This window comes from Hemitrygon akajei, chromosome 15 (assembly GCF_048418815.1).
Source record: "Hemitrygon akajei chromosome 15, sHemAka1.3, whole genome shotgun sequence".
In the NCBI taxonomy this organism is placed as follows: domain Eukaryota; kingdom Metazoa; phylum Chordata; class Chondrichthyes; order Myliobatiformes; family Dasyatidae; genus Hemitrygon; species Hemitrygon akajei.
The window spans coordinates 43167673-43194961 of NC_133138.1; the positions used below are offsets into that span (position 1 = coordinate 43167673).

Here is a 27289-nt window from a genome sequence, read left to right on the forward strand (position 1 = left end):
TGGTTGTATCACAGCCTGATGTGGAAACATTAATGCCCAAGAATGGAGAAGCCTACAAAAAGTAGCCCAGTCCATCACAGGAAAATCCCTCCCCACCATTGAGCACATCCATACTGAGGGCTTATGCAAGAAAGCAGCATCCATCATCAAGGACCCCCATCATCCAGGCCATGCTCTCCTCTTGCTGCTGCCATTGGGAAGGATGTACAGGGGCCTTGGGTCTCACACTACCAGGATCAGGAACAGTTATTACCTTCAACTATCAGGCTCCTGAACCGGTGTGGATAACTTCACTCACCTCAACAGTCAACTGATTCTGCTATCTAAGAACTTGCTTTCAAGGATTCTACAACTCACGTTTTCAGTATTATTTTTCAATTTGTTAGTTTTTGTTTTTGCACAGTCTGTCTTTTGCACATTGCTTATTCGTCAGTCAATATTTATGCATTGTTTTGCACAGATTCTATTGTATTTCTTTGTTCTACTGTGAATGCTTGCAAGAAAATAAATCACAGGGTAGCATACGGTGACACAGTTTTGAACTTTGAATTGTGCCCAATTCCCCAACGAACTAAGTAAACCAGTGGTTTTGGTGTAATCTTTGACCTTCATTAATCTGTCACACAAAAAAAGAACAAAATTCAGGTCTGTCAACAAAAAGATGTTTATTAAAGGATACCCACCATGTCACCGATCTTGCACACAGTAATAAACTTGAATTCCATTTCTCACTAGGTATGCAGTGTGTTCTGTCTCTTCTACGATGGATGGCAGCAATTTCATGTTATGATCCTCAGTGGTACAAGACTGAAGCAGGGCTAATGATGAAGCTGGGGGACTGGTCACATTCTGGAGAGTGCTGTTTGTCCCTTCCCCAGTGTTCTCTCTCACTTCCATGGCAACCTTTCTTGCAGCTGGTCTGCAACTACCCTGGAGAGAATTTTTTTTCTGCAACTTAGCTGTCGCGATGGAAACTGCTCTTCATGCAGCTGTCTGGGATCATGTAGGAACCATTTTAACCCATGATTCTGGATAGAAGGCACCCTAATGATCTTAACTGTGGTTTTTGTCCAAGTGTCTGATTCTACAGCTCACACCTGCATGTCAATTTTAAACCCTGCGCACTGACAACGCACCAAAAAAGGATAAAAATATATTTGTGAGGTTATCGTGCCAAAGTGAATTAAAATCATTGTTATTGGATAAGTACTAGCATGGACTGCAGACTGCAAATATTTGAAACTCACTCTGGGACTCCATATTAAATTCATTTCAATTTCCATTCATATGGATATAAGAGTTCTTTTTCCAGTAATAGATCAATTTGCATCAGTCTGTAGAATAGTAAAGTTAGAGATTTGCACTTTCAAAATTTACATTGGAATGTGAGTTTCATCTGAACTGAGGACCACTTTAATACGATGATGTTGCTTTTTAATCTGTCCCAGCTCTGCTACACAGATTTGGATAATGTGCCAGTACTTGCAAGGAGCAAAGAAACATTTCAATTCCTCTAATAATAAAAGGAGAAGTGGTTGAAGCCATTCATCCAGAACAAATCATTGTGTAAAGTTGTCAACTACTGGCTGATACAAATTGATATTATGTTGAGATATTCATACAAGTGTTATTTTATTAATCTCAACACACACAAATGCTGGAGGAACTCAACAAGTCAAGCAGCATCTATGAAGGGGAAGAAGCAGTTGACATTTCAGGCTGAGAATGTTCTTCAGAACCCAAAACATCGACTATTCATTTCCCTCCATAGATGCTGCTTGACTTGCTGAGCCCCTTCAGCATTTCATACCTGTTGTTCAAGATTTCCGGCATTTGCAAAATCTCGTATGTCTACCGTTAATGATTGTTCAATTAAATATTATTTAAATCATTTAAAAATAAATTCAATAAACTCATTTTGCTGCTGGGAATATTTAAATGTTTGGACCACATATCAGAAATATGATAAGGGCCCTTTTGACAATTTACTGTGATTGAGATCCACACCAACAAATTGCATTTCTTAAATGCAGTGACTCAGAAGAAACATTAAGTCTTTAATAAAAACGTGAATCTGAGTTTGAGGATGATTATTTTTCTTTGCATTGTGATTTCTGACCTGTGTTTCTTCTGCCTCTCTGTGTGCTGTAGGCTGCAATAGCTGCTGCAGGTCTTGAGACTATGCTCAGCAGCAAAGGCGAGTATACCCTCTTTGCTCCCACTGATGAAGCGTTCAGGAAAGTACCACCCGCTACTCTGAACAGGATTTTAGGAGATCCAGAGGCATTGAAATGTAAGCTAATTTTAAACAACGTTTCAGCATTAATTTAGTCCACAAAGAATATAAGATTCAACTAAAATGATTTTCGCACCACTTTTCCAGACTATTCATTTCATCAGGTCCACAATAACCTCCTGCTGTCTTTCTTCATTGTATTCCTTTTCACCAACGTATTTTTCAAGCTCAGCCTTAAATGCTGTTAATCACCTGAAACCTTATTTGTGGTGGTGAATTGCACGTTTCTACCACTCTGAGAAAAACACTTCCCTTCTATTTCTATTCCATACTTGAGAAGTCTGGTAAATAAAAACACAAAATGCTGGCAGAACTCAGCAGGCCAGACAGCATCTATGGGAGGAGGTAGTGATGACGTTTCGGCCCGAAACATTGTCACTACCTCCTCCCATAGATGCTGTCTGGCCTGCTGAGTTCTGCCAGCATTTTGTGTTTTTATTTATTTCCAGCATCTGCAGATTCACTCGTGTTGAGAAGTCTGGTCCTGGCTTCCCTAGAATGCAGAACTACTTTTGTTACTTTATCAAACCCTTTAATATTCTTATACGCTGGGTGACCTAACAGAATTTTAAGGATATTTTTAATATTCTTAAAATTCCATTAGATCACCCAACAGTTACTCTGTGGTAACATCTCTCAGCCTGTTTTATCTGTCCTGATAACCATCCATTCATTTCTGATATTGTTCTAGTACATATTTTTCTTTGTAATATAGAGACCATAATTGTTCACAGAACTCTGATCTAATCATTTAATACAACTTCCGTACTTTTTTTTTCATTCTAGAAATGAGCTGCAGTGTCAGTTTCACCCTTATTTACTAGCATCACTGGGTAAACTGATTTCAGTGCCTGCATCTGCAACTTCTACTCTTCAATTCCCCTTTTGCCATTTTTCATGGAGTATATTATATCTGTATTCTTGTAAATACAATATAGTCATTTAAACTATTATATTCTTTTCATTCTGAAAGCTTTTACAAGTGTCGAACGTACTTGATTCCAAAATCCAAACCGATCCAAGTATTTGTGTAAATTATGAATGGAAATAGACATTGTGAGTTTCACCATTTACAAATACGAGCAACAGCTACAACACTTACTGCCTGTTTAGTTTTGTAACCAATTTGCTATCCATTCTATTGCTGGTTTCTTGACAGAGTACAAGCTGTCTTTAATTGAATTGGCTTAATAAGTAAGATAATAATGTTTGCACTTTGCATTTTGACTCCATTGAAAGTGGAGTGAGCCATGCATATATTCCAAGCAATTACATTAGTGCATATAAAAGAGACAGATCTTTAGCCTCCTCGCCATAATTTTCTGGCCTTACTCATAACTCTGTTTATTCTGTTGGTCATGAGTTTATTATATGACAAACATAAACATTCTATGTATAAGTCTGAAAGTAGTTGTTACAGATTCTCTGCCATTTTTGAGCTATCTGGATGAGAAAGATTTGTAAACTGTGAACAGTTACGTTGATCAGACAAAAGGTTGGGATCCGGGCCTAGTTCAGATCAGCCATGATCATACTAAATGATGGAGTAGGCTTGAAGGTCCAGATAGCTCATTCCTGTTTGTGTTTTTGGGTTTCTAATGCTTTAGTATTTTTAATCACAATTTCATCTGTATATTTACCGGAGAGCTTTGATGGACGAGAGTTAGCAATGCTCCACTCCCTCAATATTGCATTGAAGATAAACATTGATGATATGTTGGTGGACCACTTACGTGTTTATTTTAACTGAGTTATAATATATTGATTGAAGAAATGACATTTCATTAACGTGAAGACCGAAAATCATGTATTCGTATTATTTCCACAGCTCTGCTAAATTACCATATTTTGAGAAAAGTGCAATGTGCAGAAGCCATAATCTCAGGCGCACCCATGGAAACTTTAGAGGGCTCATCACTGGAGGTGGCCTGCAGTGCTAATGGTATTACACTCAATGGCAAGGACATCATCACTGAAAAGGACATGCTAGCAACAAATGGGGTCATTCATATGGTTGATGAGCTTCTGATTCCTGATTCTGGTAAGCCAAAGTGCACGGTATTATTGTTATCTGTTAATCTTATTGATGAGCTAATGTAACGTGTAAATAGAAATAATTGAAAATATCATTCTTAAAATATTATTACATATTATAAAAATATATAATTTCAATAATCCCTTACATTAATTTCACTTTATTTTATAGCACAAGTAAGGAATAATGTTAGATGATTATTGATAATGGAAATATTGCCAAATATTTTTGTACTTGGAAAGCTAGATGATTATTTTATTATGGTACTAACCATGCACATCATGTCCTTCCATCTCTATTTCCTAAATAACCCAACCAGTTCCTGAAAAAGAAATAAAAAAGAAAATGTCATTGCAATTTAGGAAAATAAACTCTGGCAACTGCCATTACAACTGTACCTCAAAGGAGATCAAACAAGTCTTAGGATATCACATTAACTCATAATATCAATGCCTTCTGCTTTACCATTCCTTTGGAATCAAGGATATCCTGTTCCATCTCCTGGTCTGTGGAATGGAAGATAACTCAGTTGGAAGCTGATGAGCAATGACAACACCACATTAAAACAATTCCAACACAGTCTTTACTGAGGCAAGGACATCCAAGTAGACTGCAGGAAAGGCTCTGCTGCATAGATTTAATTCTCATTTTCTCTTTCCCCCCCCCTCCCCCCCTCTCCTCCCCCTCCCCCCCTCTCTCCTCCCCCTCCCCCCCTCTCTCCTCCCCCTCCCCCCCCTCTCTCCTCCCCCTCCCCCCCTCTCTCCTCCCCCTCCCCCCTCTCTCCTCCCCCCTCCCCCCCCCCCCCACCCATCTATTTTGGCACAAATATGATCCTCATTCTGAATGTTTTAACCTGAATCCATTCTCACTGCATGTAGTATTCAATAAATTGTTTGCTCTCTAGTCAGTGAAAAGAACTTATCAAGGCTGCATCCATTATAATATAAACTATATTCAAGTCTTCCAAGCATGTCCAGTTTAAATAATTTAATAAAGTCAAAAGAAATCTCATGCCCTCATTTTTAAAAGGACTCAAACTTGTGTTTGACTGTTGGGCATACAACTTTAAATGATGTTAATGATATTTGATGGAGATAACAATGAGAACTATTGCAACAAGCCATAAAACACATTAATAAATTTACAGAATACGTATGTTACTGACAAATTAATTAAAAATAGTGTGTGATATGATGCATTTTAACAAGTGTTTAGGAAGGCCAAATGGGTTGGTGCGGGGTGGGGGGGGAGAAATCAGAAAATAATAATCATACAGATAATTTGATGGAAAGACAATTTTCTACCAATTCTGTCCCAATTAAAATTGAAGATTTGCATCAGAAGTAAAAGAAGGGTGGCATAATATAGTGTCACAATGGCTCCCTGGAATTATTGTAAAACTACAATAATAATTTCACTTCATTTTACTAAAATTCTATTTTTGAAGGTAAGCTGCCCCAATGACTTTTATCCAGTGGCACTCACATCTATTTTGATGAAGTGCCTTGAGAGGTTGGTCATGGCCAGGATCAACTCCTACCTAAGCAAAGACCTGGACCTACTGCAATTTGTCAATCACCACAATAGGTCTATAGCGATACAATCTCACTGGCTCTTTACTTAGGCTTTGATCAGCTGGACAATAGCAATACCTAGATCAGGCTGCTCTTTATTGCTCACAGCTCAGCGTTCAACACAATCAAGTCCTGAGTTCTAATCAACAGGCTCCAAAACCTAGGCCTCTGTATTTCCCTCTCCAAATGATCCTTGACTTCTTCAATGGGAGACCATTGTAAGTGAAGATTGGAAATAACATCTCCTTCTCATACACAAGCAACACTAACGTACCTCAAAGATGCATGAATAACCCACTGCTTCACTCTACACCCACAACTGTGTGTCTAGGAACAGCTCAAACACCATTTACAAATTTACTGATGACAAATCTACTGTTGGCAGAATTTCAGATGGTGACAAGGAGGCGTACAGGAGTAAGATAGATTAGATGTTGAGTGGCGTCGCAACAACAACCTTGCACTCAACATCATTAGGACCAATAAATTTATTGTGGACCTCAGGAAGGGGAAGTTGAGGGAACACATTACCAGTCCTCAATGAGGGATCAGCAGTGGAAAGGATGAACAGTTTCAAGCTCTTGGATGTCAGCATCTCTGAAGATCTATCCTGGCCCCAACATATTGAAAGAATTACAAAGAAAACCCAAAAACAACTAGATTACATTAAAAGTTTGAGGAGACTTGGTATTGTCACCAAAATGGGTTTAGAAGTTGAGAAACTTTTTAATTCAGTTGTCAGACAAGCAGAGACATATGGGAAGCATTGGCAGTGGTTGTCAGATTTTCTGAAATCCAGTCCACTTCTAAATTTCTTAGTCTTTTCTTTGCTCAGCATAATGGAATATACTTGGTACAGATTCTGCATTTATCTATATTATCTCTTATAAATGACATGTACTGTTGACTCAATTCTCTATATTTTGTATCATCTTAAACCTTGCATCATTTTGTTTGATCCCTTCAACTCGGAGAAGAACATTCAGAGAAATGACAATTGTGTGATGTTAAGTAATTTATTTCCATCCTGAATCATAGTTTTTCTGTTTTATCAATCCCTTTTGGCCCGAAACGTCAACTGTACTTTTTTTTTCCATAGTTGCTGCCTGGCCTGCTGAGTTCCTCCAGCATTTTGTGTGTGTTGCTCAGATTTCCAGTATCTGCAGATTTTCTCTTGTTTGTCATTTCTTACCAGTGGTCAATGATCAGCTGGCTGTTGTAACCACTGGAAATGTGGCTTGTTAATTTTTTGTATTTCACTGTAATAAATGTCACTGCCTTAGAAATATTCTTTTCTCTAGTATAAGTTCTTAGTTGGATATCTGCAGGCTTCACTATAGTATCTTTGAAATCCCAAACTGATTTTGTGGAATGACTGAAACAGCTGAGGAGTACCAATTCCATTTAAGTTAATTTGCTGTTCACTTCTGGTGCAAGCCACATTGCTTGTCATATGATTAGTTTCACAATCTCAAGGCTACCCAGTCCTGTATCACTCTCAACATGATCAGATTTTTCATCAACAGCATGGGGACGAGTGCTCTTTTGAAGCTATAACTTGACTTTGTATCTTTTTCTCTTCCCTGTGCAGTCTGTTTATTTTTGCCTACCTGACATGCTGTTTGTATGTGTTCTACTCCATTGCATTTCCTGCAAGTTTTGCCTTTAAACTTGCATTGGCCTGGTGTATGTGAGCCCCTGCCACAACAGTAACACAATTTGTTCAGCCAGGCTAGTCTCTATTTTGATGTTGCAATTTTGTTCACATTTACTTCAATTTCTGACTGCAGCTCAATTGTGTCTCTGTAGTTTCTATTGCTACAGCAATTTCAACTGCTGCTTTAAATGTGAGTTGTGCTTCAGATAGGAGTTTTTTTTAATGCTTTCTTGTAAGATTCCACAAACTAAATGATTGCTCAGCACATTATTAAGCCCATTACCAAACTGACAATGTTCAGACAATTTCTTCAATTCAGCCACAAAAGATGGAGTGGAATCCCCTTTCTTTTGATTCCACTTATGAAACTTAAAGTATTCAGCAATCAACAATGGTTTCATTTCTAAATGTTCTTGCATTACTTTCCCAATATCATCAAAGCACATTTTAGCTGGTTTGGTAGAAGCAGTTTAACTTCTCTCACTAGCAACATTCAGCAAACCTGGCACTAGTTTCTCTTTGGCTATTCCATTTGCTTTAAAACTACTCAATCTACTGAGTATACATCAGCGAGTCATCCACTGTGCAATTGAACACATCTATCTTTCTGATGTAGCCAGCCATTTCTGCTCTTTTTAAATTTTATTTATAATTATTATCACCCAATACTCACTGTTTATGGACCTGTGAATTCATCCATTTCCTGCCTTTTTGTTTTAAACTCAAATCTTCTCTCTGTGCTTTTTTAAAACTCGAACATCCTGCTGTGCTTTTTAAAAAAAAAAACTCTTATTTCTTGCTGCATTTCTGCAGATATATAGTCATCTCACGTTTGTTTAAAATTTATTGTTGCCACTGTTATGTTTTGTAACTTCAAAACACAAATCTAATTGAAAGAAAAGCACAGAGCCTGGAGATGCATGTGTACTTCATTTTTACTTTAAGCGAGGCATGGACATTGTGGCATGATAATGTATGTCATTCACATACTTTTACATATGATCTGTAACAAATTACTTAAACAAGAAATGCTTAATCATACAATATATTTACAACATTACTCAAATATTACTGAAATATTAAATACACAAATAGCCATTAGAAATAATATTCTGGCTATTAAAATCTTATCGATATTTTGTGCAAATTCGTTTTCAGATGCATTAATTTAAATGTTTCAACAGAGTAAATTCTTAAAAAGAAATTCAAAAAAGTTAGCAAAACTTGTCAAAGCTTCCAGGCTTTTAAAGTTTTTTTTATAACTCTTCTTCTGGTGAGATTAGTTCAGGAATAGAAATCTATGCATAATCCTAGATATAATTTAAAAGACCTGTAGTATGAAAGACAGTTAACAACTTATGCGATGTGATTGTAAAAGCAAACATATATACAGTTGAAGTCAGAAGTTTACATACACCTTAGCCAAATACATTTAAACTCAGTTTTTCACAATTCCTGAGATTTAATCCTAGAAAACATTCCCTGTTTTAGGTCAGTTAGGATCACCACTTTATTTTAAGAATGTGAAATGTCAGAATAATAGTAGAGAGAAAGATTTATTTCATCTTTTATTTCTTTCATCACATTCCCAGTGAGTTAGAAGTTTACATACACTTTGTTAGTATTTGGTAGCATTGCCTTTATATTGTTTAACTTGGGTCAAACGTTTTGGGAAGCTTCTCACAATAAGTTGCTGGAATTTTGTTCCATTCCTCCAGACAGAACTGGTGTAACTGAGTCAGGTTTGTAGGCCTCCTTGCACACACAAGTTTTTTCAGTTCTGTCCACAAATTTTCTATCAGATTGAGGTCAGGGCTTTGTGAAGGCCACTCCAATACCTTGACTTTGTTGTCCTTAAGCAATTTTGCCACAACTTTGGAGGTATGCTTGGGATCATTGTCTATTTGGAAGACCCATTTGCAGTCGAGCTTTAACTTCTTGGCTGATATCTTGAGATGTTGCTTCAATATATCCACATAATTTTCTTTCCTCATGATGCCATCTATTTTGTGAAGTGCACCAGTCCCTCCTGAAGCAAAGCACCCCCAGAACATGATGCTCCCACCAGTATGCTTCACGGTTGGGATGGTGTTCTTCGGCTTGCAAGCCTCAACCTTTTTCCTCCAAACATAATGATGGTCATTATTGCCAAACAGTTCAATTTTTGTTTCATCAGACCAGAGGACATTTCTCCAAAAAGTAAGATCTTTGTCCCCATGGGCACATGCAAACTGTAGTCTGGCTTTTTAATGGTGGTTTTGGAGCAGTGGCTTCTTCCTTGCTGAGCAGTCTTTCGGGTTATGTTGATATAGGACTCATTTTCCTGTGGATCTATATACTTGTCTATCTGTTTCCTCCAGCATCTTCACAAAGTCTTTTGCAGTTGTTCTGGGATTGATTTTCACTTTTCGCGCCAAACTACATTCATCTCTAGGAGACAGAATGTGTCTCCTTCCTGAGTGGTATGACTGCTGTGTGGTCCCATGGTGTTTATACTTGCGTACTATTGTTTGTACAGATGAACATGGTACCTTCAGGCATTTGGAAATTGCTCCCATGGATGAACCAGACTTGTGGAGATCCACAACTTTTTTGTTCTGAGGTCTTGGCTGATTTCTTTTGATTTTGTTTGTAAACTTCTGACTCACTGGAATTGTGATATAGTCAATTAAAAGAGAAATAATTTCTCTGTAAACAATTGTTGGAAAAATTACTCATGTCATGCACAAAATGGATGTTCTCAACGTCTTGCTAAAACTATAGTTTGCTAATATGAAATCTGTGGAGTGGTTAAACAATGAGTTTTAACGACTTCAACCTAAGTGTATGTAAACTTCTGACTTCAACTGTAAAAGCTCTGACCACTTTTTATGTATAGATTAACTGTTTAAATATCAAAACCCACAATCGTGGAACTCTAGCATCTAACTGACTCAGAAAACCCCTGCCAGGAAATGCAATTTTGAAATCCTGTCCAAGTAAATAAAAAAAAAACAAAATCGGATGGGACTGAATATTGAAGATCTGTAAAGATTTCTCCCCCCCCCCGCCCCCGTGTAAAGATTGCTGAGCAAAAGATCTGCTATGTGTTCCTTCATAAATCAAAGCTGAACATCTATATATGTTTAATTTAAACAGATCACATTAACAAGTATTAAGTTTCTTTGAAAATCTTACAGTACAACCAAAATTAATTCATAGGGTTATGACATTCTAAAAATAAAGGTTCTATAAGGATCATTTGGCAGTTTGCTTCAATATTTGACTTTAAGATTCTGAAATGAAGTTCTTTGGAATTAAGACATTTCAAGATGATTGAACATTTTCAACTATACGAGATTCTCTTCATGAAGCACTGAAATACCAAGTATCAGCTTTCTACTGCTTTTCACAATGGAAGATCAGAGTTTAATCAAGCATTGATTTTTCATCCTTCCTAACTAATGAGGAGAAAATCCAACCCGATTATGGCCATCATCTTTAGTTTTCTGCATCTTAAATGGAGTTCATGGCACTAATTTTTGCAGGAGTATTGCAAATTCATTTTTAACTTAATGTACTTTCAGCTTACTGAACCATGGGGTAGCTTTAAGTTCCTCATCTGCACATGATGCTACTTAATCTTTGACTTTTTAAGTTTCCATGGTTAGCAAAAAATCCTTGCAATCCTAAGTAGAGTGAATGTAATCATCTGACAATTCCTTGTTTCTTTGGTAACTAATAAAATATTTATTTCAAGTGGAACATCAAACAGCATAGCCCAAACAGGCCCATTGCCCCATGATGTTGTACCAATCATTTAACCTACTCTAAGATGAAGCTAACATTTTTCTCCCATATTATCCTCCATTTTTATTTCATCCATATGCCTATTTAAGAGTCTCTTAAATATCCCTAATTTATCTGCCTCAACCACCTCTCCTGGCAGCATTTTCTATGCACCTACTACTCTCTATGTAAAAAAAAAAAAAATAAAAAAATTTTAAAAATTAAAAAAACTCTTGACGTCTTCACTCTACATTCCCTTAAACACCTTAAAGTTATGCATCTTGTATTAGCCATTTCCACCCTAAAAAAGTATTTGGCTGTCCACCCGATCTATGCCTCTTTTCATCTTGCACACCTCTCTTCCACCTTCACTCACAAAGAAAAGAGCCCTAGCTCAGTCCATCTATATTCACAAGACATGCCCTCTAATCCAGGCAGCATCCTGTTAAATCTCTTCTGCATCTTCTCTAAAGCTTCTGCAACCTTTCTATCATGACATGACCAGAACTGAATACCATACTTCAAATGTGGTTGAACCAGAGTTTAGAGAGCTACGACATTACCTCACAGTTCGTGAACTCAATCGCCCCACCAATGAGAGCCAACACACCACATGTCTTTCTTTTTACCTTCCTATCAATTTGTGCTGCAGCTTTGAAAGATCTATGGATAAGGACCTCAATATCCTTCCATTCCTCTATACCTTCAATAATTCTGCCATTAACTCTGTATTCTGCCTTCAAGTGAATAAATCTACATCTTTCCTAATTGAACTTCATTTACCACTTTCCTCCCCAACTCTTTATCCTGTTTATCCCAAGACTAGCTTCTGCACTTCCCAAAACACTAATATCCTTGGTGTAATTTGCAAACTTACTAACACACTCTTTCGCTCACTCTTCTAAGTCATAAATAAAAATCACTGAGTGCAGGAGACCCAGAAAAGATCCCTGCAGAACACCACTTGCTACCAACTTCCAGGCAGAATAGACTCCATTTACTACCATCCTCTGCCTTCTGTTGCAAAGCCAATTCTGAATCCAGACAGCCAAGATTCCTTGGATCTCATTCATCCTGACTTTCTGAAAGAGATCACCATATAGAACCATGTCAAATGCCTCACTAAAAGTCATATACACTATATCCTCTGTTCTGCCTTCATCAGTACATTTTGTCACTTCCTCAAAGAATTTAATCAGACTCGTGAGGTATGACCTGCACCTTACAAAGCCATGTAACTATTTCTAATCAGACTACACTTCTCCAAATGCTTGTAGATTCTCACTAAGAATCCTCTCCAATGGTTTGCCCACCACTGACATAAGACTCACTGGTCTATAATTCCCAGAATTATCCTTATTACCTTTCTCATACAAAGTGATAACATTTGCCACCCTCCAATCTTCTAGTACTACTCCTGTAGCCATTGTGGATGCATAAATCATCACCAAGGGTGCAGCAATCTCTGCCCCTGCTTCCTGTAGTAACCTGGGGTATATCCTATCCCTACCTCCTCTGACTCCAGGCCCATGCTTCCTTTTTTTATCTCTGATCAGTCCTATACTCACTCTAGTCTCCCTCCTGTTTTTCAATTATGTTTAGAATGCTTTGGGGTTTTTCTTAATTCTACTCTCTGAGGTCTACGAACATCCCCTCTAGCTCTCCTAACTTCATTCTAAAGCTCTTTCCTGGCTGTCTTGAAACACTCTAGAGCCATGCCTGATCCCTGCTTCCTAATCCTTAAAAAGATAGCTTTCTTCCTCTAGATCTTCCACATCACATTTCACCCATAGTCCCTTCACCCTAGCATCCTTCCCTTGCCTCAAAGAAACAAACCAATCCAGAATCGCATGCAACTGCTCCCAACACAGACTCCACATTTCTGTTGTGTATTTCTGAGTGCATCTGTTCACAATTTATTTCCCCCAGCTTCCTGCCTAATAGCATCATAATTTCTCCTCCCCCAATTAAATACTTTCCCTGTCCAAGGCTATGATAAAGGTCAGAGAATTGTAGTCACTATCTCTTAAATTTTCACTGTCTGAGAGATCTGTTACATGACCAGGTTCATTGGGAAACCATTGGGATCAAGAATAATTTTTGATTCAAGCATTTATAATATTGCATATGAGCATTTGTAGTGCCTAATTAAATATTATTCAAAATTGCTTAACAGTTTAATAGCATGACTTTAAAATTGATGATGCATTTGCTATTGCAAATCATGCTGCTGAACACATTTGTGAATGGTGTCATTATGTAATACTTACATATGCAAGCTACTTTCTGCACTTCTTATTTTGAATGATTTAATTTAACTGCCTTACAGCAAAGACCATCTTGGAATTGACAGAAAAGCCTGGTGTAACCGAGATAGGTGACCTCTTCAGACAAGCTGGTATGATCTCCTATTTGGAAAGACAAGAACCTTTGACTCTTCTTGCTCCTCTGGATTCTGCATTCAAGGGTAAGTGAACTCTGTTTGCATCTCGGAACAAGCAAGTTGAATTCTTCCTTTAATATTTAAAACTACAAGCAAGTATAGCTTTCAAAGAAAACATTAACCAATCAGAGTGACTACCATTGCTGGTAATCTATGTGCATAGCCTAATATTTTTGTGCACTATGCATAGGAATTTAATCAAGACCAATTCTCCAAATACAATTGGATACTAAGTATCTGGTTCTTAAAATACCTCCGAGTTATTTCTAATGCCCTCCCTATGTGTAAACTGTCTATACACAAAATGTTCCACATAGAAGAAAAGCTCCAGAGAAATGGGTTTCCTGAAACTTGATAAGCCAGTGTTCATACCATTTTAATTGTAGGATATCCAAGCAGGATATGAAATGGTGTTCTTCCAGTTTGTGTCTGAGCTTTCCATTGCAGTAGAGAAGGCTGAGGTCAGACAGGTTAGTGTGGGGGTGGGAAGAAAGGTTAAAATGGCATGCAACTGGCAGCTAACCAGCTACCCTATTCCCACCACCCTTATCCAGCTAAAAGAACAGAGCTATTCACTCACTGATCCCCTCAGAATCTTAAAAATCTCAGTGATGTTTTTGTCACATCTATTAATGTGTATACAGATCTTCATTCCACTGAGAAAATTTTACATCCAATTTGCTAATTTCCCTTGTGTCCCAGGAGTTTTTTTTTTGGAAAGTATATCAAGTGGGACTTTGTTAAAAACTTTGTGAAATTTTTAACAGATGCATCAATTGGTGGGGTGTATGGGCGCAGAGCTACCCAATGCACAAAACTACACAAGGAAATTTTGACTTGCAGCTAAGCCACATCCCAGCTTAGTTTGTCATCAGACCTGCCAAAATCTCAGCATTTTTGAGTTAATTGACATACATTAAAAACAATTGAAAATTAATGGAACTTTGTGGGAAAATAGCATTTATTTAAAACAGCTCCTCAAAAATGAAAACTGGAGTTATACTTATCTCTACATTTATGTGTAAATTAGTTATTGTCTTTATAGTGGGAAAACTGGATATTTAAGTGTGATTAAAATTATGATCACCTCATGATTTTCTCCTTAATGGCATGGTGAATCATAATTAATCTTAAATCATTCAGAAATCTTTAGTTGCAATAATTTGGTAATTTTAATTGCTGGTATAACATTTGGAATGAGTGACATTTGAGAGTTTCTTCTCTCCCCATCTCCATGTTCTTCGCAGGACCTTCAGCCTACTAGGGATTTATTGACATCTCAGGCAACCTTGTGTTTCATTTGTCCCAACTCTGGCAATTAGCACTGTGCCTTCAGAAGCCATTGCCCTGCGTTTGGACCACCATCCCTCAATCCTCCTGTCTTGAACTCTCACTTTCCTCTTCTGATAAGCGCACTTTGACAAAGTTTTCGATCTTCCTAAATGCAGCATTTGGTTTTTTTGGGGGGAGGGGGAGTGTTGAACTGCGAAGGCTGATGTTGAAATTCTATTTTTCCCTGCTGGGATATATAGTAATCAGCGATTTCAGTCTCAATTAAAGAAGTCTGCCAATCAGAATAGAGATGAAATCACTTCACTTAGAAGGTAATTAAACTCTGCAATTCCCCGCCCAGAGAGGCTGAGAAGGCACAGTTTCTGAATATATAAAAGTCACAAGTTGATAATTTTTGAATGTTAAGAGATGTTGGATTTGCTCAATAGAGTGGCACTGAAATAAAGAGCAGTCATGATTTTTATCAATAGAAGAGAATGAGGTTCCAAATTGCCCGCTCCTGCTCTCTTTCCTGTACTCTTTTGCTATTCAATTTTGTTTGATAAGTTTTTTGAACTCCTGAGGGAGTTAAATTTGTTTTGCAAATCATCATTTTGTTGACAGTTTCAGGACGTTGAAAGTTTTGGATATTAATTGTAAGCTTTTCTGGTTAGTAAATGCTTGTTTGTCAAAATATCATGCTTTGTGGATTAAGATGAGTCATCCTGATGCGTTGTTTAAAAATTGTTCATATTAATTTGACTATTCGATCATGATATCATAAAGTTCATGATAAGACATATCTTATATTTTTCAAATTGCAGCATTAAAAATGTCACCTCACAATGGTTAGCAGTTCCAAGTTTGAAATCTTTTATTATAAGTTACTTAACAAAATTTCTAATGATTCTGAATTGATGTGGAAGATGCCAACGAAGGGGTTACATGCCAATTTGTTTTAGGTTTAGGCTCTGATTCCTTTTCAGGCTTAGTTGACAATGGGGTCAAAAATAACTCTTGGCAAAGAAGAAGCATTTAGCTGCCAGTAACTGACCTGACATAATTTCAGTTATTATTGTATTTACACAAGGCATTCATAACTAAAACTGAGCCAGCTGTAAATGCATTCTAATTGGAACACAGTTGTGGTGTGGTGTAGAAGAAGAACAATTTATTTTCCACCCAGATATTCTCCAATTTCAGGCACACTACAGCCCTTCCATCCCCTTCTTTCTTGTTCTGATTTACCAATGTCCTGTCACATACCTCTTTCTTTCCAAGAAAAAAAATCTATAGGTCCTTATCACCCAGTTTTTTTCCCACACCATCCCCTTCTCCATCTGATCATCGCCCACTGGGTGCCCTAACCCCTCCCGCCACAGTTCCAATATGTCCTTCTTCCCTTCCTTATTTGGTTTCACACTTCACCTTTGTTTCTAACGAGATTCTACATTCTGCAGCTCTTTGTTGTTTCCATGTATCACTTCCCACTTTTGTTGCTATTTCCACCTTCCCTCCCCAAATGACTCCATCTGCCAATTAACCCTTTCTCTCTGGGATCTATCCATTAATCACCAGTCCTTGCCCCAACTCTTTCCTCCCCTCACCTCTTTATACTTGGCTATCTCCTCACTATAGTTTTTGCTCAGATTAAGGGTTTTGTCCCAAAATGCTGACCATTATTTCTCTCCATCGATGCTCCCTGACCCATTAAGTTCCTCTAGCATCTAGTTTTTGCTTCAAATAGACACCACAATTTAATAATAGCTTTGTCAGAAGATATAAAGATCAAAAAAATCCTCTTCTGTAACTAAGGCAATCTAGCGACTAAAAGATTATTTTAACCCTGAAGTTCAATTACTGGATGAGACTCTGTCTTTTCTACAATTTAACAAGGTAAGAGAAATAACAAATGCAATTTGATTTGTATATAACAGGCATTAGTCAAGTAAGAATTTTTGGGATCTTTACTGTGTATCTTTGTTTTAGTAACTGCTAGTTTTATCATACAGTAGTTTTACTGCCTCTGCCTATTAGGAAATTAATTTGTACTGCTTTTAAGAGCCTTATGTTTTCCCTGGGTATTTGACCATTAACAGAAATGTGCCTGGAGTCCAAGGAGGTAGGGGAGGTCCTTAATGAGTACTTTGCTTCAGTATTCATGAGTAAAAGGGACATTGAGTGTGACATTAGCATAGAAGAGGCTAATATGCTGGAACATGTCATAGTTAAGAAAGTTGTGCAGGAACTTTAGTAAAGTGTTAAGATACATAAGCCCCCAGGTCTGGACTGGATATACCCTAGGTTACTATGGGAAGCGTAGGAAGAAATTGCAGCAGCTTTGGTGATGATCTTTGCATCTCACTAGCCACAGTTGTATCAGAAGGTTGGAGGGTGACAAATGTTACTCCTTTGTCCAAAAAAGGTAGTAGGTATAATCCTGGGAATTATACACCAGTCTTACATCAGCAGTGGGCAAACTATTGGAGAGAATTCTTAAAGACAGGATTTATGAGCATTTGGAGAAAGAGTCAGATTAGGGATAGTCAGTGCAGCTTTGTAAGTGACAGGTTGTACTTTATCAGCCTGAATGAATTCAAGGAAATGAGAAAGAGCAGTGGATGTGGTATATATGGATTTTAGTAAGGTGTTTGACAAGGTTCCCATGAAAGGCTCGTTCAGAAAATCAGGAAGTGTGGGATCCAGGGAAATCTGGCTATGTGGATTCAGAATTAACTTGCCCACTGAAGGGAGAGGGTAGTAGTAGGTGGAGTGTATTCTGACTGGAGGTTCCAAGCAGAATACTGTGGATCTAGTGGTTCTGCAGGAATCTGATCTGGGGCCAATGTTCTTTGTGAATTTTATTTATTTATTGATACATCGCAGAGTAGACCCTTCTGGCCCTTTGAGCCATGTTGCCCCAGTCATGCGTTACAGTGGGACATGGATAGAATGCAGAGATGGGCTGAGAAGTGGTAGATGGAGTTGAATCCGAAGAAGTGTGAATTGATATAATTTGGAAGGTCCAACTAGAAAGCAGAGCACAAGGTTAATTGGCAGGATTCTTAGCAGCACGGAGGGGTGGATTAACCTTGGGCATCCTTGGCCATAGATCCCTCAAAGTTGCAGTGCGAGTTGATAGGGTGGCTAAGTAGGTGTGTTAGCCTTCAACAGTTTGAAAGATTGAGTTCAAGACTCGTGGTAAGGCAGCGTGAGCATAGCAGTGAGTTGAATGCCATTGCAGTGCTAGTGACCTGGGTTCAATTCCACTGATTTGAGGAATTTTAAGAATTTCAGGAGTTTGTACGTTCTCCCTATGACTATGTGGGTTTCCTCTGAGTGCCCTAGTTTTCTTACACATTCCAAATGCATGGGTTAGTTGGTCATAGGGTTGTAATTGGGTAGTGCAGGTACATTGGTCTGTATCTTTAAATGAGAGTTGCAAGGTAATGTTACAGCTCTATAAAACTATGGTTAAGATCATACTTGCTAAAAATATTGTATTCAGTGCTGGTCACTTCATTATAGGAAAGATGTGGAAGATTTAAAGAGGGCGCAGAGGAAAATTAATCTAGATGCTGCCTGGATTAGAGAGCATGTCTTATGAGGATAGGCTGAGCGAGCTAGGGGTTTTCTCTTTACAGGGAAGAAAGATGAGAGGTGACGATAGAAATATAAGAAAAAAGGCATAGATAGTGTGGACAGACAATGCCTTTTTCCCAGGGCAGTAATGGCTAACATGAAAATGCATAATTTTCAAGTGATGGAGAATATCGGAGCTAGTTTTTTTTATATCGCAGAGCATGGTAAGTGCATGGAAAATACTGCAAGGGACGGTAGTAGAGGTAGCTGTATTAAGGAACTTTAAGAGATAGGTATATGGTTGAAATACAAATAGTGGGTATGTGGGAGGGAAGGGTTAGATTAATTTTGGAGCAGGTTAAAAGGTTGGCATAACATCATGGGCTGAATGCCCTGTGCTGTACGGAACTGTTCAAAGTTTTATGCTAAGTCCATTCTTTGTAGCTCCTGGTTCTGAAGTCCCTAATGATCCCATCCTCTTTGGAAAGGGTGTTTAGTGTTGCTAGGTAATGCAACAGTTGTTGATGGTTACATAGTGTTTCCCCCATTCCTACTCTTTTTACAACATGCCAGGATTGAACTAACCCCCTGATGTACAAGAGTCCGACTCAGAAATTTGATAAATAACAAAAGAAAAGAGCTTGTGATTCTGTGGTGATTTACTTTGAGGTTGAACTTGAATCATGTTGATACTCTCACTCTCTCTCCCCAGAGTTATGGAATGAGTCTCATATTTATTACTATTTGAGGTGTCAATTTGATAAGGTATGATTTCTAATAACCGATCAGATCACTCTTTCCAACTGCCAGCTCTCTTGCCAATCAATCTACGGCACCTTCTGGCCGTAGATTGACTAGTTCATCTCGCACTGAATGCATTTTCTCTGTATGTCAATGTGAAAATGCCATCAAATACCCTGTCCTTTCACTCAATAGTGCTGTGTTTTTTCTTTAACAAAGACAAACGCTAGAACTATTTTATATACAGATTTACAGAATGGCTTCAGCTTGACCATATTTTACCCTGGACTTTCTGCCATCAAGAGCCTGTGTGTCACCCATTCACCAATGTCATTTTCGGTTCCAGGTGAACCACACACATGCCACGTTATGTTTGTCCTTTAATAAAGACAAACTTGCGTGGGTAAAAATGCTAGAACTATTTTATTTACAGATTTACAGAATGGCCTCAGCTTGACCACATTTTACTCCAGACACCCTGGCCTGCTGAGAGTGTGTGTGACTACCCTGTTCACCAAAGTCACATCCGGTTCCTGGTGAACTGCCTGCAATGCATACTGGAATATACACAATAACACAAATAGCATTTAGATGGAAATACCTCTAGGTTTATCAGCATTTTTTAATGAGCTGTTTAATAGATTTTCATCACGTTAGGAACCTGAACAATATAATTTCCTAAGTCTTTGGAGATTAACCCAGAGCTTTTGGAGCTGAGGTTGTTCCTGTCTTATGAACTACAAAACTGTGTAGGTTGTCAAAACTATAAGGGATCACAATAGGAAAAAGATGCCTAGTTTCAGCATATACAAGGGTGATTGATAAGTTTGTGGCCTAAGGTAGAAGGAGATGAGTTATTAACTTCAAACTTTCTGCATAATCACTCAAAGAGTTTACCTGCATGTGCATGTAACGAGAGCTGTATAACTCATGTGGACACTTTCTGGAGGTCCAAGATCTGTATCCACCATGACCGCTGGACTAGGTGTGTAAATGTAGGAGGGGACTATGTTGGAAAATAAATGTGCTAGGTTCTCTAAAATTGACTGCTTCTACCTTAGGCCATAAACTTATCAATCACCCCTTGTGTATACTCTCACTCTGTCTCTCTCTTGCTCAAAGCTTGTCCTCTTTATTTCAAAAATAAAATTTATTCAGAAATGTATACAAGAAATACAAAACAGGTCATGGCTTCATTTACATTCATAGTGTCAGCCAGTCTATGCATTCAAAGTGTTTCATGTCTATACACATGTAGCATCATCAAGTTAATGCTTTTGATGTAGAAATCACCAGTGCAGCTTATGTGGCTTTTTTGAACAACCCACCCTTCAAGTGTTTGAGGGGCCTTAGACTGAAGTTCTTCCCCACAAGCATCAGTGTGTCACATAACACCTTCTCCTGCAGCCTGAGTTGTGCAAAGTAACTCCATTCACTCAAGGCATCTTGGTGTACTGGGGGACCAATGAGTTTTGGGCAGGCAAAAGTGTCTTCTTTATGAAGAACTTTTCTTTTTTGCCAGTCTTCAGTTCAAACAGAGGTAGAGAATTTTCTCATCTCCTTGTAGCTGACTCGAGGCTAGGGATTCCAAATGTGCAAGAAGGCTGACAGAAAGAGCCCTTCTTATTAGCAGCCAAGCATGATCTTGGTGCTTGTTTGTGGTTTTTCTTTTCCTGGTCTTAACTGGCTCAGGAAATCATCCCAGAGAACCCATTGTGACCTTCTCTTGGATGGCCTGGAGGAAAATCTGGAATTGGAATTTGAATTTATTTATTATTCTCACATGTAGCAAGGTGCATTGAAAAGCTTTTATCTTGCTTACTGTTCATACAGATCAGTTAGTTACACAGTGCATTGAGCTCAGACAAGGTAAAACAATACCAGAATGTAGAAGATAATGCCACAGCTACAAAGTGCCGTGCAGGTAGATACAGTAAGGTGCAAGATCATAAAAAGGCAGATTATGAGGCCAAGAGTCCAACTTTGTTGTCCTAGGGAATCATTCACTAGTCTAATAACAGCAGGATAAAAGCTATCTTGAGCCTTATGGTGGTGCTTTGAGGCTTTTTTTTATCTTTTGCCTAATGGGAGAGGGTAGAAAAGAGAATGTCAGGGTGGGTGGGATCTTTGATTATGTTGGTTACTTCACTGAGGCAGTAAGAAGCGCAGACAGGAGGGGAGGCTGGTTACGGTCATAGTGCTGAGCTGACAGCAAATTAATAATATAATAGAGCTGGCAACAAACTGAAAAGAGGAAATAAAACATAGCCCATTTTATTAGTTCTACCTTTTATTAGGCACCATTGTAGTATGATTCATGCTATTTTTATCTTCATTGATATTTCTAGAAATTTTATGGTGGCGCTGCCTTTTTAATAGAGGTGCAGTTAATTATGCCCTTCCTACAGATGTGACTAGAATAGGGACAAAAGCAGGTTTTCAATTAGATTTTGTACAGATTATAATTGTCTTGGGGAAAATTTTCATCAAAAGTTGTCTCCTGTGTTTTATAATAGAAAAACCTCTGGTTATTAATGAAGAAACAAAGGAACTTCTGCTGGACCACATTGTGAAAGAGCAGCTCTCTTCTAAATACCTATACCATGGGCAGATACTTGAAACGTTGAGTGGCAAGAAACTCAGAGTCTTTGTTTATCGTAATGTATGTGTTTTTTCCTAATTTCTAGATACTTTTTCTGTGGGGAAAATGAAGATTTATATTACAGAGGACTTTTCATGATCTTCCAATTCCCCAAAGAGCTTTATGACTAGTAACATACTTTCAAAATATAGCATTGGATAAGTATTCAGAAGATTTGTGTTTGTGGTTTTAGTTAGAAAGAATTTCTCTGCTCTTCTTCCAAAGTGTGTCCTTCTCATCCAAACATCAGAACAGACAGAGCCTCCGTTTAACCCTTATTTACAAAATCTTCTGACTCAGTAATAGTGCTAATTACAACTAAAGATCATAAAGTTGGTGGTGGCTATATCATGGACAGATGTCTGATACATAGTGTGCTAATAATGAGCCAAAAAATCCTGTAAATGACAGAAATAATTTGCAACTGGAAATAAAATATAACATTTTATTGGAATTTCAGTCTAATGAAATACAATTTCCATTGTGGCATGACACAAGTGCCATCTTTTTATCATGATTGACATTTATATATACTCAGGAGTATATAAATTATTAAGCCACATATTTCTGAACTAGATGAGAATTTCAGGCCAACATCTGGAATTTGGAAGGAGTGTATAAATTATTAACCCACATATTTTTGAGCTAGATGAGAATTTCAAGCCAACACCTGGAATTTGGAAGCAATTACACATAAATCAAAGCATTAATAATATTTCAAATCCTACTAGAGGATTGCATTTTTGTCATTCCAGAAACTTCCCTCTGATTAGGCCATGAGTGAATGTTGTCTAAAACTCACTGCATGTGGGTATGGTCACTTCATTCTGTGAAAAGTAATTGAAGAACCTGAATATTTCAAAACCATCTTTGATCATACTCCAAGGAACTCCATTCTGGTTGTCATACTGGTGTGATGGCTGGTCTTGAACAACTCCAATGATCTTCCTTTATCATAGATATGATTTCTGCCTGAGAAGAATTTTCCTTTGTATTGGAGACATTTGGGGTTCTTCTTCTGTTTGTGGATGTCTGCAGAGAGTAAGAATTTCAGGTTGTATATTGTGTACATTGTCTGATATTAAATGGAACCATTGAACCATTAAGTAACAGGAAGTTATTAGCTGAAAGGCATATCAGTCAAAATGCGGTCATTATACCAGGCAAGAGCTATTTGATGCTTCGTCCACCGAAAAGACATCTAATTACCCACCAGTGATGTTCAGTGACCTTGCCATCAATGATTCCATCACTTATTAACATCCTACAGCCATCATTGGTTAGAAATTTTAAAAAGCCTTATAAACATTGACTACATGGGTAAATGAGACATTAGGTAATTGCAAGAGGTAATTTATGTGGCTTTTTACTCTGAAACACTTTTCTATGGCTCCCAAGGCAGGGGTCTAATGAAACATTTTCCACTTGTGTTGACGGATGCAGCTCTAGCAAAGCTCATGAAACAGGGCATATCCAAGTACATTAGCCCACCTGATAAACTCAGCAAATTTTTTACTTCCCCACCACCAGTGGCATGTTGCCTGCAGTGACTGCCAATAGTAAAGTGGCCCTCACCTGTCTGCAACCCACTCCATTGAGCAGGTATATGGAAACATTATTTCCTGCAGGATCCCCTCCACATCCTGACTTGTATATTATCAATTCTTCACTCACTAGGTGTAAATCCTGAAGCTCCCCCACAAACAGCAGCGTGGGAACACTGAAGTGGGCCTGCTGTTAATCAAGATGACAGTTCAACACTAACTTCTGAAAGACAATTGATGATGGACAAAAAAGTTCTTCTCTTACCAGTGATGCCTGCATTACATTAAGAATATTTATTCTGGTGCAAATTGCCATCTGTAAATTCAATTACCAATGTACATTAACATAACCGTTCAAAGGGGTGGGGAGGGATGCCATGGTGGCATAGCATATTATTACAGCCCGGGGCCCTCCGGAGTTCAAATTTCAATTCCACCGCTGTTCTATAAGGAGTCTCTGTACATCCTCCCTGTGGAATGCATGGGGTTTGTCTGGGTCCTCTGGTTCCCTCCTACAGTCCAAACACATACCAGGTAGGTTAATTGATCATTGTAAATTGTCCCGTGATAAGGTTAGGGAAAATCAGGTTTGCTGGGGTGGCAGAGCTCAGAGGGCTGGAAGGCCTACTCTGTGCTCTAGTGCCGAATAAATAAATAATTAAAATTGTTTAGCTTAATATTTAGAATACTAATTGTTTTTTTTCTCCAAATGTGAATAATTTTTTAAATAACTTTTGGTTCAAAGTAGATGCTAGAGCTTAAATTGTCTGTGCTACACCATTGAAGTCACCTGATTAGTATTGGTGATCAGAGTTTCTACCCTACATATCTATATTGGTACAAAGTTAGTGAGAATTTTAAGGTTTGTCACGTCAAGTTAGGTCTCTATTCATTGAAGCGTAGAAGGTTGAGGGGGGATTTGATCGAGGTATTTAAAATGTTGAGAGGGTTAGATAGAGTTGACGTGAATAGGCTGTTTCCATTGAGAGTAGGGGAGATTCAAACGAGAGGACATGATTTGAGAGTTAGGGGGCAAAAGTTTAAGGGAAACACGAGGGGGTATTTCTTTACTCAGAGAGTGATAGCTGTGTGGAATGAGCTTCCTGTAGAAGTAGTAGAGGCCAGTTCAGTTGTGTCATTTAAGGTAAAATTGGATAGGTATATGGACAGGAAAGGAGTGGAGGGTTATGGGCTGAGTGCGGGTAGGTGGGACTAGGTGAGATTAAGAGTTCGGCACAGACTAGGAGGGCCGGAATGGCCTGTTTCCGTGCTGTGATTGTTATATGGTCTTTGAAAGGGGATATAGGAAAATACCTTCTTACCTGAGATAGTCTTTGTTCTGTTCAAGGCGCTATGTGTTGAAAATATATGTATTGCTGCACATGACAAAAGAGGGAGGTACGGCTCCATGATGGTAATGGACAAAATACTGACTCCTCCAGAAGGCACGATCATGGACATTCTGAAAGCCGATGATCGCTTCAGGTATGGAGTTACATATAATGGAATGGTCAATCTGCAACTTGAACTAGTTCTAATCTGTAAAATTATGATTAAGAATATGATGGAGGATTAGGGTATTTTGCAGTGAAGCAAGAAAAAATAGTGTTAATGCCAAAAGTTTGAAATAAATACCAAAAATGTTACTAACCAACTTGGTTGGTGATAGAATGCCTTTGACAGCCATCTTCCAATCAGTTACTCGCACAAATTCTCAGCAGAAGTAACATACAGAATTAAAAAATACTCAGAGGTAAAGGAAAGACTTAACATTTTAAAATCTCAGGAGTCTTTTTTATTGTTGCAGCATACTGGTGGGAGCCATCCAGAGAGCAGGACTCACTGAAACTCTCAACAGGCCTGGCACATTCACCGTCTTTGCCCCAACCAATGATGCTATCCTGTCTCTATCCAGCCAGGAACAGAAACGAATGATGGGTAAAAACTAGACCACAGTGATCATGTCACTTTCAGTTATTGTAGGAGACTAACTTAACTAACCCTGTTTCTCAGATTCCACAGCACAGATGATGACTTACTGAAACCAATGGAAACCTACAGTGATCTATCTATAGGTCAAGTTAACACAGATAAAAATTTTCGGAAGAAACTGCTTTAAAACTTCAGTTTCACAAATGTCTCACAGGATTTAGTAGCATGTGTATGTGTAGGCTACCTAGCTTGTCTTTTTCTACCTGGTTCAATAGAGTGTGCATGTGCCTCATGGGTGAAACTAGGACTAGGGGGCATAATCTTAAAATAAGGGGATGCCATTCCAAGACTGAGATGCGGAGAAATTTCTTCACTCAGAGGGTAGTGGGGCTGTGGAATTTACTGCCCCAGAGAGCTGTGGAAGCTACTACACTCAATAAATTCAAAACGGAGATAGACATTTTCCTGGATAAAAATGGCATTAGGGGATACGGTGAGCGAGCAGGTAAGTGGACATGAGGCTAGGTTTAGATCAGCCATGTGATCTCCTGGACCAGTTTTCGATAGCCTGGATGGGTCGGAGAGGAATTTTCCAGATTTTTTCTCCTCAATTGGCAACTCGGTTTTTTTTCCCCGGGTGATCACATGGGTTTGGGCGGGATGAATAATAAAATAAAATGGGCGGCATAGTGCCCTGTTGGTTGGCACTGTTGCCTTGTGGGATTCGGTGAAAATTAGAGTTAAGATTGGATCAGCCATGATCTTGTTGAATGGCGGAGCAGGCTTGAGGGGCCGATTGGCCTACTCCTGCTCCTATCTCTTATGTTCTTATGTTCTTATGTTCCTCTGTCTGGTATTTATGACTGGGTTCAATTGTTTGACTGGTGTAAACATAGAAACATAGAAAACATACAGCACAATACAGGCCCTTCGGCCCGCAAAGCTGTGCCAAACATGTCCCTACCTTAGAAATACCTAGGCTTTACCCATAGCCCTCTATTTTTCTAAGCTCCATGTAGCCATCCAGGAGTCTCTTAGTCTGTAGTCCCAATGCCTAGCATTTACCACCAGTAGCTTCTGTGATATAAACCCTCTGTCGAATATTAGTTTATCTTAGCCACTCTTTCTTCCATCTAAACCCTTCTGGATTAGTTTTGTGAACCAGCATTGTATGTTGATAAACATTTCCAGAGAGCAGACTTCACTGAAACTCTCAACAGTCCTGGCACAATCACAATCTTTTCACCAACCAATCACAAAGTGATGGGATTGGCTGTGGCTTTAACTCAGTTTTTGCCTAATGATCCTAATTTAGTTGTGGAATATTATTCCTGCTTGACTTGATGATTGGCTTAATTATGTGAGCTATACCAGTGCCTTGCTGTCTTATATGTGTGGTTATTTATGGTACTGTTGGCCACTCTAACTTCTTTATTTAATGATACCAGTTCTCCCAGACATCAAAACAACCACCCCTGATTGTCAATTATACTACAACGGATAAGTGCCTCCTCACTGCCCACAGATTCAATGGAACCAGCCACAGAATACTGTTATAAAACAGTAGACAATAGATCCCTTCCTGACTCCACAAGTCTTCCTCCTGTCAGTGAGACACAAATGAGGAAAATTTTCCATCTGCTTGCAATAATATTTAAAGAACTCTCTTTCATTCAAGACAATAAAAATCCATTTGATCAGCACTTCACTCAGTTGCTAAAACACCCTCTGCACCCAAGGTCTGCTCGTATATGAATTCTCACAAGCCCATGGCCCTTTCTGTGATGTAATGTCTGAGGCAGTT

The 27289-nt window shown here is 38.4% G+C and overlaps 1 protein-coding gene across 1 annotated transcript in view; it reads left to right on the plus strand.

Annotated features, from left to right (window-relative positions):
- Nucleotides 1-27289, plus strand: part of tgfbi (transforming growth factor, beta-induced) — a 64109-nt gene that overhangs the window by 29827 nt on the left and 6993 nt on the right. The window contains exons 7-12 of the mRNA XM_073067451.1: nucleotides 2152-2293; nucleotides 4125-4337; nucleotides 13660-13797; nucleotides 21885-22030; nucleotides 24902-25038; nucleotides 25361-25491. Coding sequence (XP_072923552.1) covers nucleotides 2152-2293; nucleotides 4125-4337; nucleotides 13660-13797; nucleotides 21885-22030; nucleotides 24902-25038; nucleotides 25361-25491 — 907 coding nt within the window. The remainder of the gene's footprint in view (nucleotides 1-2151; nucleotides 2294-4124; nucleotides 4338-13659; nucleotides 13798-21884; nucleotides 22031-24901; nucleotides 25039-25360; nucleotides 25492-27289) is intronic.